Below are 19,983 nucleotides of genomic sequence, written 5' to 3'. Positions count from 1 at the left end.
ATTATGTTTTTGCTAAAATATTAAATAACACAAACAATACAATTCACAACCATCATTTAATTTTTAACGATAAACAAAAGTCTAATAAATATATGATGACAAGTTTAAAATCGATCGACTTTGTCGATAACAGTGTCATTAATATATATTTTTTACCATGAATCATTTTCCAATGATTGTGTGGATTTAGAAATACATACTAAAAAATTTTTTGATCTGCATAAAGGAGATTATAATTATGACACATTATGGTACTCCTTATTTTTCAAATAATATGCTCTTGTAAACGCATAACTTTGATTTATTGGCAAAAGCCACACTAACTACAGAGCCGTGCGGTACATCTTTTCAATATGATGCAAGTCTTCGAAATGCCGCCTCTTAAGTATTAAAGAAACTTAACTTTTATTTTTATTAAATGAACCTACACAAAATGAAGGACACCTTTTATTTTAAAAGCAAAACATATTTATAGACCTGGATCCGGCAAACTGAAAATTTGTTAGTAGCTTAACGGTGTCTATTCGGACAAACTTTGATGTACAGGAACACTGGAACAGGGGAAGGTTTAATAGTGGAACAGTTTAAAAATTTGGAACGTCACATTACGAAAACGTCCCATGTATTTTGTCGGACAGAACAACCAATCGATTTGTTACCCTATCATTAAACTCTCATTCAAAAATCAGACTGCTATTACTAACCAACATGATTCCTGTTATTTGACATAATCTTCCTGTTTCACTCATTAAAATGCCCAGTTAGTGATAAACACCAGTCTAATTTTTCCATGAGAGTTTAATGAAATGGTAACAAATCAATTGGAAGGTATGTCCGGCAAAATATATGGAACGTTTTTGTAGTCTGACGTTCCAAATTTTTAACCTGTTCCACAATTAAAACTTCCCCTGTTTCAGTGTTCCCGTACATCAAAGTTTGTCTGGCGAGACACCGTTTCTTCTTCTTCTTCCTTCTTGTATGTAGGCTTTAAAGCCTGTTTCTTCTTCAATATTATCCTCCTAAATTGTTTAGGTTATCGCACCACCTTTTTCTTGGTCTGCCAATACTTCTTCGTCCATTTGGTGACTTATCTCGTGCTATTCGTACTATCCTATCCTCTGCCATTCTACTAATGTGTTCGTTCCACTCCTGTTTCCGTTTTTTCACCCATCCATTTATGTCTTCTATATTGCATGATCTTCTTATGTTTTCGCTCCTCTCCCTATCCAACAGACTTTTCCCTGATATTCGTCGGAGTATTTTCATCTCTGTTGTTTCTAGTAGTCGTCTCGTTTTAGATGTGTCAGGCCTTGTCTCCGCCGTGTATGTTAATATAGGTCTAATTGCTGCTTTATAGATTCTTGCTTTTGTGTCTTGTCTTAAGTGTTTGTTCTTCCAGATTGTGTCATTAAGAGATCCCGCCGCTTTACTTGCTTTTAAGCTTTGTTGTCGTACTTCCTCTTCAACATCTCCGTAACTGGTTATATCAATTCCCAGATATCTAAACCTTGCTTCCTGCTTTATTATTTTCCCATCAATTTCGATTTTACAATTATCGACACCGTTAAGCTATTAACAAATTTTCAGCTTGCTATTAATCAAATTTTTGTTGTTACGCGGGATCCAGGCCTAGAAATACAATGTCACAAATGATGGCGTAATCCCTTTTCTATAGGTATAAAAATTTTTTAAATATCATTCATTTCTTAAATCTACACAACATTATCATTAAAAACCGTTAAGCATATCTGTGAATATCGCACAACCCTCAAATAAAATGTGTCATCATACCGGGCTTGTTCATGCTTAAAAATAAAATATGTAGACAAGATATAAATATATGTAATAGGTAAGCAGTTTTTGCAACGACAATCCAATCACAATCAGTGTTGTTTATAATAATAGTAATTCCGAATGAGTTCTATTAGCTTTTCTACGTCCATCTCGAAAACAAAACCGCAACTGAGAATTGAGTCACGCGTCCCACGACACCAGAAAACTGTACGCCGATGACAAACGTTCGCATGCTAGACCTGGCACTGTATTCACTGATATTAGGATTCGCAGAACTCTCTACGAACCTCGCCGGTGCCAGGTTGTGTTCGCTCAGGATTAATTTGCGCCGGCACTAAGACCTTGCCAGGTGAGGGGAAAGATTTGGAGTTTTTCCTAAAATTGTTCTTTTTGCATCGAACAAAATTTTTTTAGATTTTTTGAATCATTTTAAACAGAAAAGGTCTTTAGTGATTCTTCTCTTAAGTTAACAGTTTTTGTTATATAAGATTATAAGCGATTGAAAATTTTGAAAATTGCGAAATCGTCCATTTTTAACCCTAAATCGGACATTTATCTAAAAATTTCAATGTTGCCAAGGTACGTAGATATTCTTTAAACATTGATTGATGAAATCCCGAAGAGTTTTTTGCAATAAAATATCGAAAACGCCTTTGTTTCTTTAATTGCTAATCAAGCGGGCGCGACACTGTAGTATAAGTGAGGACGTTTGAGTTTGCATAAATTCATTATCTCGAGAATGGGCAAATTTCAAGAGAAATCCTCAGACAGGTCGATTTTTATTTTTAAATTAGGACTTTTTGGCATATATATAATATTAGTGACGTCATCCATCTGAGCGTGATGACGTAATCGATGATTTTTTTTAAATGAGAGTAGGGGTTTTGTGATAGCTCAGTTGAAAGGTTATTTAATTTTCTATTCACTAACATAAACATTAACATAATTATTTATACAGGGTGTACAAAAAAATTTTTTTTATTAAATTAACTTTGATTAAATTTGACAAATAGAAGAATAATTTTTGTTGTACACCCTCTATAAATAGTTATGTTAGTGTTTATATTACTGAATAGAGAATTAAATAACCTTTCAAATGAGCTATCACACAACCCCTACTCTTACTTAAAAAAATCATCGATTACGTCATCACGCCCAGATGGATGACGTCACTATTATTATATATATGCCAAAAAGTCCTAATTCAAAAATAAAAATCGACCTGTCTGAGGATTTCTCTTGAAATTTGCCCATTCTCGAGATAATGAATTTATGCAAACTCAAACGTCCTCACTTATACTACAGTATCGCGACGCCTGATTAGCAATTAAAGAAAACAAAGGGGTTTTCGATATTTTATTGCAAAACACTCTTCGGGATTTCATCAATCAATGTTTAAAGAATATCTGCGTACCTTGGCAACATTAAAATTTTTAGATAAATGTCCGATTTAGGGTTAAAAATGGCCGATTTCGCAATTTTCAAAATTTTCAATCGCGTATATAACAAAAACTATTAACTTAAGAGAAAAATCACCAAAGATTTTTTCTGTTTTGAACGATTCAAAAAACCTAAAAAAATTTGTTCGATGCAAAAAGAATAATTTTAGGAAAAACCCCTAATATTTGCCCTCGCCTGGCAAAGTCTTATGCTCTTCAGAATCGCCTGTAATTGTACACATTTCTTCTAAATGACTTACTCAAACACATACTTAAATTTAAACCTTACAGGAGAAAGTTTATTTTACCCCCTAAATTTGCACTTTCGATTCACCTGATATAGATACACGTGCACCGCTGATGCCTACTAGGTCATTGTTTTTAGCCTTAATGTGCTATGAATTATCACTAGACAAATTTCTAGCCTTACAGGACGACCGTTAGTCGGAGGGTTCAATAGCTCTTAGACTAAAATGTGTGTTTGTGTGTATATTTATTTTCTTAGTTATTATCATGTACCTATTTGGTCTCTTTATATTCATTTTTAGTCCATATATTTTGTTTGTTTTGTTTATTAGTTATTATTGTAGTTGTTCAATAGAGCTTTCCATAACCATGATGTCATCTGTGCATAATATGTAGTTAAGGCCATGGGTAAATAATTCGCAAATATTTTTCGGCTATCCCTACTTTTTCTGTCTTTACACGGCAAATTACGTGTAGTAAAATTCACACTGGTATGGATATGTAAACATTACTAGAATGTCATTCTACTTGAAAATGTCATCAATAACTTAAAGAGATGGCTTTTGAATGATCTTGGATAACTGTTATTTGTATAATTGCAAATTATTAATTCAGTTAATAAATGTGATAATTTTTTGACTAACTAGTATGTATTCAGTGATTGTAATAATCTATACGTACAACAAAAGGTAATACTCAATCTAGAAAAGAGGAAAAGTGTTAAAGTGTTTTTTTAATAATATATTGTTACTATGGAATACTTACAATTTTGAACATCTTTAACAACATCACAGAATATATTATCCTGATGTATTCTCTGCTTGGATCTTCCACAAATAATACACAATAAATAACTTTTTATTAAGTTCACGTCTTAAATCAATTATTTATCAAATAAAATATATTATCTCAATATTATTTAATCAACAACTCAAAATATTCCCTATGCCATGTCAAATATTTAAAATTTTCACCGATTGTCAGTGTCTGACTGACAACATGCTGACAATATTCTATTCTACTGAGTGCGTTCTAAGACAAAGATAGATTTAACAAATATTACCAGGGACATGATGTCTATATTTTTCGAATCCTGAAAAAACTAATAAATACTTTTAAAAAATTTAAACGCAGAATGAAAGAATAAATTATTGCCGAGGGCTGAAAGTCCGTTAGAATAAATAAAAATTTTATTTTGAATGAGATATTTGAAATTAAAAATCACACTAAATTTTCTCTTAGTTTTCACTTCTGTAACTTATTAAAATAAATATTATAGAAGTTCTCAGGGACTTTCGGCCCTCACTAATAACGTAATCTTTCATTCTGCGTTTAAATTTTTCAAAAATACTTATTAGTTTTCTCAGGATTCGAAAAAAATTCATTCCCATTTGAATAGCAGTGCAGCCGAAAATACGTACCCATCCTCTTAATAGATCTTCGGTTAATTATTATTCCTTCACTTGGAGATAGTAATGATTCATCAAAAATGGCTTCAATATATACATTAAATATAAATAGTAATGGAGAGATAATACATTCCTGCCTAACTTCTCTCCTGATTTCAATTTCTGGAGTGAGTTCGTTATCTATTACAATTTGTGATCTTTGATTCCAGTTAAGGTTTGATATTATTCGTAAGTCCCTTTTGTCTACTAAGAAATACTTAGCAGACATAAAACTAAAGTAATCAGGCAATACAATAGCAATAACAACACACAATACGTACCTCTATAAACATGGCCGCAATCCCAAAACTACAAAAAGTAATCAAGTTTACTTTATTCCACCGTAAGAAAAACATCTCTTTGAACCTGGCAGTCAAACGAACAGTCATTATATAAGTAATGACTGCGTGCATGTTATTGGAATCCCGCGTGCTACCAATGTTTGTCTTGATATTTCGTTAGAGCTTTATGTTATATTTTAAAGGGTGGTTTAACTCTCCCACCTAAGCAAGTCTCCCTTACTTTTCCTAATTATTATCTACCTGTTTTGATTTTAGAAATGCACAAGAAAAAGTTGTAATGAACACACCATTAACTAGAAGATCGATTTGGGCATCTTGGAAGCCAGTCGCACTGGAAGAATTTAAAGCCTTTTTAGGTGTTGTCATCAACATGGGTTTAAATCCTAAATGTGAACTAGGAGACTATTTTTCTTCATCTTGGATCGATCATCAGCCATTTTTTAAAGATGTATTCGCAAAACAAAGATTTTTTCAAATATTTTGGAATCTCAATATTTCTTCACCACAGAACAATACTTTAGGTGAGAGGAGCCGTAGTAGCAAAGTAAAAAATGTACTGTGTTACTTGGAATCTGCATATACAAAATACTACTCTCCAGGAAAACACGTAGCTGTTAATGAAAGCACAATTGGTTCCAAAGGCAGAGTTTCTTTCCGATGTTATAATGAAGACAAGCCCACTAAATGGGGTATAAAGTTATACATGCTTGTCGATTCGACCAATGGTTACGTATTTAATTTAGAACCGGATTTTGGAAATCAAACTGCAGAATTACTAATCCGTCCATATCTTCCTGCTACAGCGCGTGTTGTAGTTCATTTAGCACAAAAGCTCGTTGATGCTACTAGTGCATGTGGCTATCACATTTTTACTGATAGTCATTATACAAGTCCATTGTTAGCCCAAGAACTGCAGAAAATGAAAATACATCTAACAGGGTCTGTAATGGGAAATCGTCGAGGTCTTCCAGATACAATGAAAACCGTTTCTACAAGCAAAATGCAAAAAAGTGAAGTATGTTGTCTTCACAACAGATATTTGTCTGCATTGGCTTGGAAAGATAAAACAGTCAATCTTATGCTCTCTAGTTTATATGACAATAGCGTGCAAGACATGACAAGACGCTATAAAAGAGCTGATGGTCGATGGATTGAAGAAACTATCCAAAAACCAACGGTAATTTGTGAATACAATAAGTTCATGAGAGGTGTAGATATTGTCGATTATTCTACAAGTGACGCATTTTCAGGAAAATCATCTAGATGGTGGCGGAAAGTCTTCTTCTGCTTGCTAGATGTTACTATGAATAACGCATTTATATTATATCGGTCAGAAAAAAATGGAACAAATTATCGATCGCGCAATTTCAGAAAAAAATTAGTTTTACAGTTAATAGGAGATTTCAGAAGTAAGGCAAAACGAAGAATTATCAACATAAATAACAATGTTCGGTTAGATGGGAATTTCCATGCAATATTTTTGAGGAAAAGCAACTCAGATTGTAAGGTATGCAGTGATAGAACAAAACCGGGCGGACGGAAAACTACAGTCTACTTCTGCAAGACTTGCCCAGAATGTCCTGCTTTACACCCTGGAAATTGTTTTGAAAAATACCATACACTGCAAGACTATAACTAAAAGATAGTTGCACTTGTTTGTAGTAAATTTCGACCTAAATTTAAATTAAACAATAAATTGTAAGTACCTAGTGTTAAAACATGAATTTTATTTTTAACCTTTACTGACATGGATGTTTCAGGACGTATACGCTCTGAGCTTCGCTGGTGTCGCTCCTAGCGGATTAGTAATGCAACTTTCACCGGTGATTTTTAAATTTATTATTTAATTGTTATCGCTTAATATTTACAACGCAAAAAAGTAATTCAATTGTAATCGATTTTTTAAAGATTTTGCTAAACATTTTGACGTTCTATTGATGAAATATTAATTTCTTACTTCGGATACTTTCACAATTATCGTGTAGATGGCGCTAAGATTAATAGATTAATTTTTAATTACATATTACGGAACATTAAAAAAACTTAAATTCAGTATTTAAAACGTAAGTACATATATTTAAGGTAAAAATATATACCACAGCTTTCTTCTTCTTGTAGTGCCTATCCGTTTCGGATGTTGGCGACCATCATGGCAATCTGCACTTTGCTCACTGCTGCTCTGAAAAGATTTGTAGTGGTTGTGTTGAACCACGTTCGTAGATTTTTCAGCCAGGAAATCCTTCGCCTTCCTGGTCCTCGCTTTCCCTCTACTTTTCCCTGCAAGACCAGTTGCAGCAGTCCATATCTCTCACTGTTCCTCATGATGTGACCGAGGTATTCGATTTTGGCTGTTTTTATTTTGATTAACAGCTCTTTTTCTTTTTTCATTCTCAGCAAAACACCCTCATTAGTAATGTGGTCGGTATAAGATATCTTCAGGATTCGACCACAGCTTTGACCAACTAATATTTTTTATAATTAATGTTTTTATTTTTAATTTTAAATTAATCACTTATTTCCAGTAAACGTTTACAGACTTCACAGAACAGTCACTACTGGCGCTCGCGAATTTTTAAATATCCCCTCTACGTACGACCTCACAGCGTATACAGTTGAAAAATGAAAGAATACCCATGAACGATAACATCAATCACTTATTTTGTATTTTCCCTGTTTTTCTATAGCAAAACGTTTGTTATTTATAGAGAAAGACAGCAAATACAAAATAAGTGATTGATGTGGTCGTTCATGGGTATACGCTCTGAGCTTCGCTGGTGGCGCTCCTAGCGGATTACTGGAATTATCTTTCACCGGTAATTTTTAAATTTAAGGTAAAAATATAAACCACAGCTTTGATCAACTAATATTTTTTATAATTAATGTTTTTAATTTTAATTTAAAATTAATCACTTTGACATTTATGTCAAATTTCCGGTAAACGTTTACAGTCATTTGTTTCGAGCTTCTGTGATATATGTCGTATAATCCGTGTATATTAATATTATACACATATTATACAACATATATGACAGAAGCTGGAAACAAATGACAATCGATGAAAAGCCCTATTCTTTCATTTTTCCGACTGTAGGCATTTATATTCGGTATATCATACCGTTGCCTATTTTCCTTTGTTTTAAATATGAGTTTGTCTTATATAACTGTACTTGTTTTTTACATTAACTACGGAATGATTCTTTATACTGCTGTAAAATAAAATACTGCTCCAAATAAAATATACTTTATTTTTTCAAGAAAATTATGAACGCATGCATAATATTAAAAAAATGGTGGAGGTTCTTAAGAAATCTCTATATATCTACTGAATTACAAAAAAACGAGTATCATCGTTAACTAAAAAATAGTAAAACAATGTTGAAAGTACTTGAAAGTAGAACAACTGGATGAATTTGCTGCCATTCTAATATTCAAAGAATAATGAATGGACTGCTTTTAACTGTAGAAGCGTAAACACTGACATGCGGTAGGTACATGATGCCGCCAGAAAATTTTACGTCAACGTAGCTGAAAGACTAAACCATACTAAAACTGCATCAGTTTCGGAGGAATGTGTTTCGAAGTGTGTTCGAAGGAATCTTTTATAAACCAAGTTTTACAACAAAATATATCTATTTTTAATTGAAACATCTTTCAGTTTTAAATTCATCTCTACCTTGTTTAACATATTTTGTCTAGTTCTACCAAACAGGTACGAATACTTTAGAATAAACGGAAAAAATCAGAGCTATTTAGAGCTATTTTACAGAATGGACATATTGGATTTATTAAACCGTCACCCGTCATGACGACCTGTCACCTCCAGGGCGCTTTTATGAAGTGTCAAACAGTGACACGCAGTGCAGTATTTTATTCTTCATAGTGTTGAATTCTGTATAGTGTTAAATTTTTGGAATTGAAATAAATTATTATAGAATAATAAAATTAATTACAGAAACACTTACAATTGACACACAGCGCTATCTATTAAATACTAACACAATCTCGATAGAAGTAAACCTGTATAGCGTTTACCGCCATCTATTAAAAAGTCATAAAACTTGGGTCTACCCCCACTTATCGAGTCCCAACTACCATACACCCAAAGCGCACACGCACCAAATCGGATATACTCCCTATAAATTATAATATTACTTATCTATGGATATAATAACCCTAGCCATAATATTACCAACTCACATAATATATTATACATTGAAAATATAATACATTGTGAAGAAAAAGAGATGAAACTAGTAGAGGTGGAAATTATCGATATAGGTAAACGACTGTATTTACAGTCAAATAATTCTAAACATTCGGTATTATTAACAAAAATGTGTTTAATGAGAATTTTACTAAATTCTTCTTCCTCTTATGCAATCCACTAATGGATGTTCGCGATCACGTTTGACCATTTTTCTCTTTCCCTTGCAGTATGTATTAGGTCTCCTATGTTTCTTGACCCTGTCCATTGTTTGACATTACGGAGCGATGACATTTTCTTCCTGCCCACTCCCCTTCTTTGCAGAAACTGGTATCTTTCGTTTCTAATTAGGTGCCCTAGGTATGCCGTTTTTCTCTGTTTAATTGTGCATAGCATAGCAGTTGTCGTTCTGTACCAACTCTTCTCAGAATTTCTTCATTTGTTATTCGTGCGGTCCAGGGAACTTTAAGGATTCGTCGCTAAATCCATATCTCAAATGCCTCTAGCTTATTGATTGTGTTTATTTTTAAAGTCCATCCTTCCAAGCCATAAAAGGAGTACCGATCATATATAACGGTCGGACCATATTAGCGGTTTACTAAATTAGAGTTATAAACTGCTAAACAGGGGCGTCACAAAGGCCCCCGCAGCATGAAGCTTGCGGGGGGGCCCCAACATGTTAAGGGCCCCATCTCGTCGTCTAATATATTATGTAAAAATATAAAGTTGTTATATTATTGTGCGCATACATAGGTAACGTTTTTTAAGCAATGCAGTATTGAAAATAAAGTTACTTATCAGATGATACAATGTATCGTATGTATGTATTGTATGTATTAATAAAATTGTAGATACATTCGCTGGTAGTAGTGCACGAAGAAAGTTGTTCATCTCATAGAATAATACTATGTAATAATATAGTGGTTTATTAATTTTCTTTCTATTTTATTCTATACCAATAAAGATGAAAAATGTAAGTTGTCATAAACATTGCACGAATGCACTAATAGCCCAGTAAATGACCGTTTTGGAGTGTAATTATCAGCGTCACGACGTATTTGCTTGGTAATTTGGATTTAGATTCTACTTATTCTCCACTTCAAAGTTGGAGTTGTGCCGTCGGTTGCTTTTACTTGGGAGGTGAAAGTCACCCCTTCTCGGGGGTGAAAATATACGTTTCAAATAAGTCCGGAAATGGATACATTGACTAATTATAAGCAACTTTTGTTTTATAGAGCTTCTTTATCTAAGTCAATACTTTTCAAGTGACCTGCGAGTGAAAATGTTTATTTTTCAACAAAAAAAAACCACGTATTCAGGCGGTTTTTCGCAAATAACTCAAAAAATAATATAAGTAATTTATCGAATTAAATATGTATTATCAAAAAATTGTCGAAAAAATATTTTTAGCAAAAATGTAGCTTATAAAAAACAAAAAAAAATGATGTACGTATTCATGAAGTCTATCGACATAGTAAAAGGAAAGTTGTAGCTCATGAAAAATTGTTCTTATTTGTTCAATTTCAAATCGAATATTTCAACGTGAAATAACCAACAAACGAAGCACTTTTCGCGGAAAACTCATTGAAATTTTTTTAATGTTTAAAAAAGAGCTTTATTTTTATTTTTCATAGCATTTTTTGTAGCATTTTATAGCAAGCTTCTAGCATCAAAACTAAGCGAGTAACGCTCAATATAAATTTGACCCCTTTTTTTGCTAAAAAAAAAATGTGAAACTCTCCCCCTAAGTTGGATCGTTTCGAAGTTCCTATTTTTGAAAAAAATTGGTTTTATAGTAAAAAAAGTTTTTATAAACATCTGTCCCGCTTTATTTTTGTAAAAGTTGTGCCGAACGAGGTAAAGTGTGAGGTAATCATGCCCCCCCTCGAAAATCGGTCTTGGATCCGCCCTTGAGTATTAGTGATACGAAAAATCTCAAAGAGTAAAGAAATGTAGGTTTTGCTTTTATAAATATTTTTCTTTTATTTTGTTTTTCTGTAAGACAAAAATTGGTTGAGATATGGCTGTTCAAAATTTGCATACACTCGTAATAAGTTACTCGTTAGAACCCTTTCAAATAAAACCCATTCAAAAATAAGCACTTTGAACATTAGTTTCATTTTTTGGTGTGCTAAATAGGGGGAGATTTTCACAATGTTTTTTACCAAAAAAGTCTTTAACTGTATTTTGAGCGTAACTCGCTTAGTTTTGATGATAGAAATTTTTATAAAAAGTAAAAATACCTATAATTTTTTTTAAAACACTTTAAAAAAGTTTTATTGATTTTTCCCCGAAAAAGGCTTCATTTTTTGGTTATTTCACGTCAAAATATTCGATTTGGAATTTGACGAAAAAGAACAATTTTTCATGAGCTACAAATTTGCATTTACCTGGTCGATAGACTTCATTTTTGTATGAGTTACATTTTTGCTACTTACTAATACTTACTTTTTGAGCTATTTGCGAAAAACCGCCTGAAAACATGATTTTTCTCGTAAATAACTCTAAAAGTATTGACTGGACCACTTCGGTGGTAACATTGAAAATTACACGGTATCCCGTATTTCACGTTCATTTACTGGGCTATAACACATATATATGTATAAGTTTTTGTTACACATGTCGCATTGAGTAATTTTTTAAAGTGGGCCCCATTTCCAATTCTGCGGGGGGGCCCGACAGATTTTGTTACGCCACTGCTTCTAAATATAAAGTTAGCTATTTACTGTGAAAATGAAATACCTACATGTTTTAAGTATGGCTTTGGTAACAGTTGAGTGAAGGTGCTTCGTTGGTTGGGAAAGAGTGGATATTATGGTCATTAGACATAAATTTACATAATGTGAATACTGTCTCAATTGCAGAGAAGGAATTACATCAATTATTGTTAACAAAATACAAAAGTTTCATTTAAGTCGGAAAATATCGACCGCACGAAAAAAATTGCAAGGAAGAAATTGTAGGAAATCGCAATTGCAACCAAGTACTTACCATTTTGTCGAAGTGTTTAAAATGAAGATCATCATAATTCTCTTTGCCTTATCCCTATATGGGGTCGGATTCCCTAACTGCATTTCTCCACACAATCTCATCTTGGGTCATATCAATGTTAATCCCCTTTACCAACATGTCCTGCCTTATCTTCTCCCCCCAGATCTCCTTTGTTCTTCCTCTCCTACTCCTTCCAGGAATCCGCACTTCATCTATTTTTCGTATTGGGTGATTAACGTCTCGACATTGAACATGACCAAACCATCTTAACCTATGCTCTCTCATCTTGGCATTAATTGGTGCCACGCATCTAGACTTTAAAATGACCTAGATATTGAAAAAAAAAACCGGTTCAAAAACCTATAAAATATAACCATTTTCCACAAGATCTTCTGCTTGCGCCTTTGCAGCATACGTACGACCTCAAATATTGATTTTACCAAAAAAATGAAAGAGATCAAAATTGTATAAATTATAGTTCTCTTCATATTTCTATAGGTACAATTATATCGTAAGGTTAATAATAAACGAGATAATTCACTAGTCATGCTTCCCCTCCCTTTCCACCATTTTCGCACAAATATTGACTACACAAAAAATTTTAAAGGATAAATTTTAGTAAATCGTATATTTGCAACAATTTCTGTCCTGACTATTTTTGTCGAAAAGTTGAAAATAGTTTGGGTATTGAGCAAATATCGTCATTTTGGTTTGACCTCTTCTAAAGGTTTGAATAATAAAATTTCGGGCAGCTTGGCTGAAGGTGCTCGAAGATTGCCCATGCAAGCTATGCCTTTTTGTTTTGTCCAAACCGACTGGACTAATTAATACGTTTATTTCTCTTTTTAGGATATGTGAAGTTATTAAAGTGAATCCAATTCAGATCTTAATCTATACGTTAATATTCGCCAACATAGGTGGTGCAATAACACCTATCGGAGATCCGCCAAACGTGATAATTGCCTCTAATCCAGATGTGATGAAAGCGGTAAGTTAGAATATTTTTTTTGTGTAACGTCTTTAGATATACGGAGTGGCCCAAAAGGTTGGAAACGGCCAATTATCTCGTAAATTGCTAGTCATAATTGTACAAAATTTGAGGTACACCTATTTTGGGATATGGAGATTCCATATTTTATATTTGCAATGTTGCCAGATTTGCCGTTTCTCTTATATTATTAGTAACTTTGGTTTTTCAAATTCATCACCCTGTATATTCAGTCATTGTTGGAATCTCCTATTCAATACGAGTTCAACCATATATAACACTTATGATTTTATGTAGTCTGGAAGGTCTTAAATACATAAAACAATGCAAAATAGGTAGATTTTAATAAATTTAAATATTTAAATGTAGCGTGCTGTTGTGTTTTGAAAAGTTCTGCAAGATAAATTGCTTCTCTAAAATGGCACTTAACGAAAAAAGAATTAATTACTATTCTAATGATGAGACGGTACGGTGACAGAAAAAGATCTTATTGTGAAGTAGCCAACTTGTACAATGATACTTTCCCAAACCGTTCTTCTATTCATACGGCGACGGTACAAAAAACTGTAAAGCGATTTGAGGAATCTGGAGAAGTAAAAGACAGATACCGATCAGATAGACCGAAAAGAGTTATGAATAGAGCTCGGGAAATATGCACTTAAAAAACCCTAAAATATGCATGCAAATATTATGCACAAAAACAGTTAAAATATGCACTTAAATATGCTTTTATGCATTTGATGCATATAAATAAAAAACGCAGTAATCATTGTTTTGAAGATATTTAATTATTTATTTGATGCAAATGGACTGTCGAGGTATTTGCAAAAAAAAATATTATTTATTTTATGTTAAAGTCATAAAAAATATTTATTGAAATTTCTATAACTTACATCATTATATTCATTTTTTATTCTTTATATTTATCATCATTCTTTATTATTTATTATTACAATTATTATTAAAACTATACATTGTTAAACGTTTTTCTAAATTTTCTACAGAAAAACAGTCGTAGGTATATCTGATTGTACTCGTAATTGTTTAAGCAAACACGGAAAAACTTTCACTTTCTACTTCACATGAAGTTAAAGAAGCAAACTCAAAATATTGTTTAACTAAGGGTTCTACCTATAAAATTAAATTATCTTCACATTTCCCCATCTTAATAATATTTTTTTAAGTATTTTTTGATATCCCTCATTTTTCTTTAACACAGTGCGATTTTTGATACACTTTGTTGGTTTCACCAAGGTATTTAATTATTTCATTTAATGAATTGATAATTTGAATACTTTGTTCTAAAGAAATGTTTCGCTTTTCTAATTTAGTAAGTGGCTGAGCAATATTTACAAAATTTGTTTGGATTGTGTCAAATTACTTTTTAATAACGGTTCTTTTTAAAACATCCACAAATTTTTCATAGCACCTGAGTTACGTCTACATCGAAACTACAAATTAATGACGTCTCTAATTCCCTCAATATTTTTGGTTATAAAACTTACAGAATCTAACCATGTTCTCCATCTAGTTATCACAAGTTCAGGTGGAAAAGCACATTAGGTAAACGATCTTTATACACCACCTATTCTCGCAGAAAGGCTTTTAAAAATATGTTTTTATATTTAATACAAGGGTATTGACCATTGACCATTGTAAATTCCATCCTTACAGTTGTAGCATCCTGCTACTCTATTTGTAGCAGACGCGTGCTCTAGACAAGTAACAAATTTGAAAAAAAAAAATATTTTTAAATGTTGTCCACCTTTGGTCATATGGCGCAGCATCACTTAACAATAACAAAATGTTTTCACTAACAAAATATGACTGCATATTGTAGAGTCCCCTTCGTCTCCTTTATTCGTCGCCTTATAAATTGTAAAAGGCAGATATTAAGGATATTACCAGAAAGCGGTTCCACGAGAATTTTCAGATTTATTGTTTAGATCTGACACTTCTTATTTCTTAAAAAGATGCAAAAAGTCTAAAAATATGCAATTTTAATAAAATTAAATAATAATAACAAAATTTATCCAAAATATGCAAATATCCACTTAATATGCATTTTGCATATTTCCCGAGCTCTAGTTATGAATGACAACAAAACTTTAGATATAATTGAAGAATTTAGATATAGTTGAAGATCCATATACATCCTCACGCAGGGTTGCACAAGTACATGATGTAGGTCGTTCTTCAGTCTTACGTGTATTACGTAAGAGTAAATTTAAACCATACAAAATTAACTTATTGCAAGAATTAAGTGAAGATGACTTCGATCGTAGATTACAGTTTACTGAGGTAATGATGGATAAAATTGAAAATGATGAAAATTTCGTTAACAGAATATGTTTTTCCGATGAAGCAACCTTTACACTGTGTGGAAGTGTAAATCGACACAATTTAAGGTACTGGAGTAACGTAAATCCACACTGGATGCGTGAAAACCATACTCAAAGACCACAAAAATTAAATATATGGTCAGGTATAGTAAGTACTCAGTTAATTGGGCCATTTTTTAGCGAAGGAAATTTAACGTCAGATAGTTACGAAATGTTACTTAGAAATGAAATTGTACCTACACTGAGAAACTTGTTTGGGGCCACTTTTAATCAGATTTGGTTTCAGCAAGATGGAGCTCCAGCTCATTTTGGTGTAAATGTTCGGCGTTATTTAGATGAGATATTTCCCGGAAGATGGATTGCTAGACGAGGTAGAATTGAATGGCCTCCATGTTCACCTGATTTCAATCCTAAAGATTATTTTTATTGGGAATACTTGAAAAATTCAATTTACAAAACTAAACCAGCAAGTCTTGCAGAGCTAAGGCAACGAATTATCGATGAATCTCGAATAATTTCTAGACAATCATGGAGAAATGTGGTAGACGCAATCCACCATCGATTAGGTGTTACTGTTAACTCACAAATGGAGCAAATTTTGAACACTTGATAAAGTAACCATTATGTTAAAAAATGTTGTAATCTATCAATTGTTATGTTTTAATGTAGTTGAAAATAGTTAGTACTAAAAAATTTATTGAGACAATTAGACGTTGCCAGACTTCTGTTTTATGTATTTAAGACCTTCCAGACTAATTAAAATCATCAGTTTTACCTAATATGGTTGAACTCATATTGAATACGAGATTCCAATAATGACTTAATATATAGGGTGATGCATTTGAAAAACCAAAGTTACTAATAATATAAGAAAAACGGCAAATCTGGCAACATTGTAAATATCAAATATGGAATCTCCGTATCCCAAAATAGGTGTACTTCAAATTTTGTATAATTATGACGAACAATTTACGAGATAATTGGCCGTTTCCAGACTTTTGGGCCAATCTGTTTATGTAAATAATATACCCTAAGAAAACCTTAAAATACGGTAAATACGTTAGATTTATTTTTACATTTACAGTCAGTCAAATCTAGGAACAAGCTTAAAAATCTTACAATCACCGTAACGACACATGGATATTGTAAGATTTTACTTATTCCTAGATTTGACAAATTGTAGTTTGCAACATTTTATAGAAACCATAATGAGAAAATATATAAACTTATTTGAACCTAGGACAAATAAGCGCTGGACAAATAATCCCGGATAAAAATTCCCACAAATTGTTCCTGGACAATGTGTGTGTTTTGTATTTTATTGGCACTGGTTTTCACAACCAACTGGCCAGTCAAATTCATAAAGATTTTTTAGACTATAACTTATCACTAAGTCAGGGGAGTAATGTGTAGTGTGTGTGTTGAGTAAGTGTCTTGTTACTATACAAAGTCGACGTCACTGTCTTTGCAAAGAGACGCTAATTGTATCCGAACATCTGCGCAGTCCCTCCGGTGAGTACCGATCCCACAAGGTTAGAAACTATTTTTATTTATTAATTTATAATAAACGAAAAATCTCTGACCCTGGTGAGATTCGAGTAGGCGCTCTTACCACTGAGCCACAGAGGGGGGTTTCTTCCTGGACAAAAAATCCCCAGAAAAAAATCCCCACAAAAATTCCCCACAAATAATTCCAAGACAAAAAATAATCCCCGGATAAAAATCTTCACAAAAAATTGCTGTCAAACAACCCTCAAAAATATTTTTGGACAAAATATCGCCACAAAAATTTCCGAACAAAAATCTCCAAGAAATATTTGCTGCCGAATATTTCTCAAAGTTATCCTATTAACGCAATCGACGCAAATGTTTTTCAGCGTCAGTGCATGAGAGTATAGCAATCGACATGAAACCGCTTTTCGCCACGAAACTAATAATTAGCAGTTCAAATTAAGAATTAATTGTAATTTCAATTACCAAATTGTGAATTCCAATTTCCCATTCTAACTGGTTTTCTCCATTACGGATTTATGCCAAAAACTTCAAATTTAAACGACAAAAGAGTGGAAGTTTTTCCAAAAATCGTGGAAAATATGGGGAATATGATAAGAATGTGCTATTTTGCGCTTTTGGGAACAAAATGGGCATTACTATTCGACATTTGGTTTTTAAAAAACGTAATTGAGGATTTGTGTGCATCCATGAAAATTTTTTGCGATATTACGAATGTTTAGCTTTGTTATAGAAACGCACAGAACAGGTTTGTGGAGATTTTTTTGTCCTGGATTATTTGTCCAGGGATTATTTTGTCCGTACACGACTTGATATTCGTTTTGATGTTCTTTTGTTTCTACTTTTTATTATTTTTATTTTACTTCATTTTTAAACTTTATAATTTTAAAAAGGCATTTTTTATTAACCCGGCACCTGCCACGTGGCTTTGCAAGGCGCCAACTGCCACGTGGGGTGCTCACAGCACCCCTTAAATATTTTCTGTGATCTACTTGTTTAAAAAACAAAATAATGTGTTGAGTAACACAAGAATATATATAAACATGTTTTATTAACTTATTAGCCGCTAATATGTTATAAAAGTTAAAAAATAAAATGAAAAAGGTTTTATAAGCAAATTAGGAAGTACCAAGCCATAATAAATGAAGTCAATTAAAATATCTAAAAAATTAAGATTTAGTGAGTACAGAGTCTATATTAATAATTTAAATCAGTTATTTCAATAAAAAATGTAAATTTGACCTGTTTATCAAAAATCCAAAAAAAAAATTTAAAACTTAAAGTGCCAGATGATGACACCCCAATTCGACTTTAGAGCTATAAGTTCAGAATGACACTAAATAACCACTTCAAACACTAACACATATATGCTATATAATATTATAGAAAGCTACTATGACGCACAGCTCGGTTACCAAACTTGAAATACCAAATATTTGAAAAATGTGTTATGGGGTGCTGGTAGCACCCCACGTGGCAGGTGCCGGGTTAAACAATCGATAGATTTCAATAAAAAAAACAGTTGTGTAAGTAATAGTCCATTGAAATGTTACATTTAGGGTTGCATTTCTTAGAGGAGTCATTTATATTTTTGAAGATATTCTTCTTTAGCGGCGAATCGATTGAGGGTAAAATTGTACATGATCCGCGCGCCTGCGCACACTGACAGTATGTAGTTCTGACAGTATGTAGTTCATTGATAATCTTTCAAGATAGGTATGTATGTATCTGTAACCGTGCAAATAAGTCATTAAAAGAATATATTGGTGGTTTTAGGAAATGTATTATTTATTATAATTCTTGTGTTTTTGGATTTGTGTTTCCCTGTAGTAAAATAATAAAATATTATGTAAGGATAACATTTTTACACTATATGTCGCCGTGTTGTGTAATTATATCCGAAACTTACCTGTCTATTTCTAGAGCCTCGCTGGAGTAGTGGGAAATGCGTTAGCACTGAGATTGGAAGGTTGCGGGTTCAATTCCTGGGCGATTCATATTTTTTTTTATTTTTGGTTGTTTTAATAAATTTTTTTGATAAGTGGTAGATAAGAAAGTTAGGTTGATTTTTAAATAAAATACAAATAACCTTTTAAGTATATTTACTTCGTTTAAATTACCTATTATATAATAGAAGAATATCTTCTTACGTGCGTACAAAGTACACACACATTCTTTTTTTTTAATGTGTAGAGGGGTTCAATAAAAGCTTAAGTTCAAGTTTTTGGGGTCGCCACTCTTGTCCACCGGCCGCTATCTTGGAAAAAGGGGTGCAAATGGCTTTCGCGCTGGATATCCTTAACTAACAACCCTGCAGAAAATTTATTGACACATAAAATGTAGCAAATTAAGTTTTCTACAATTTTATATCTATTACTTTTTATCGTCAAGCGACCAACAAAAAAGTTATAAACAAAAATAAGAGAAAAATTTGTAAGAAGTTTCCTTTTGGAAGTTATAACTTTTTCCGTTCATTTCACAATAAAGTAACATCATAGAGATTTTGTAGAGGATTTTAAACGAACAATTTCCACTATAAAGTTGTTTAATTTTATTTATTTATCTAGGTTTTACCTAGGTAAAATAATATATCTAAAATACTTTTCACAATAATTTTTAATGCGACTGCACGTGGCCAAATAGGTAGCACAACTGTAAGAATAAGTTAAGTAGAGGGGAACCGACTGCTGTGCCACCTAGGATAAATTATAATAATA

General features: G+C 32.5%; 1 protein-coding gene across 4 annotated transcripts in view; it reads left to right on the top strand.

The window, feature by feature from the left end:
• LOC114330328 (P protein-like) overlaps positions 1-19,983 on the top strand; it is a 214,929-nt gene that overhangs the window by 119,431 nt on the left and 75,515 nt on the right. For all 4 annotated transcript variants that reach the window (XM_050645783.1, XM_050645780.1, XM_050645781.1 and 1 more), the window contains one exon: positions 13,274-13,412. In XM_050645783.1, the coding sequence (XP_050501740.1) occupies positions 13,274-13,412 (139 nt within the window). The remainder of the gene's footprint in view (positions 1-13,273; positions 13,413-19,983) is intronic.

This window comes from Diabrotica virgifera, chromosome 3, assembly GCF_917563875.1.
Source record: "Diabrotica virgifera virgifera chromosome 3, PGI_DIABVI_V3a".
Classification (NCBI taxonomy): Eukaryota; Metazoa; Arthropoda; class Insecta; order Coleoptera; family Chrysomelidae; genus Diabrotica; species Diabrotica virgifera.
The sequence above is the reverse complement of the archived record's forward strand: the minus strand, read 5'-3'. Positions and strand labels throughout refer to the sequence as shown.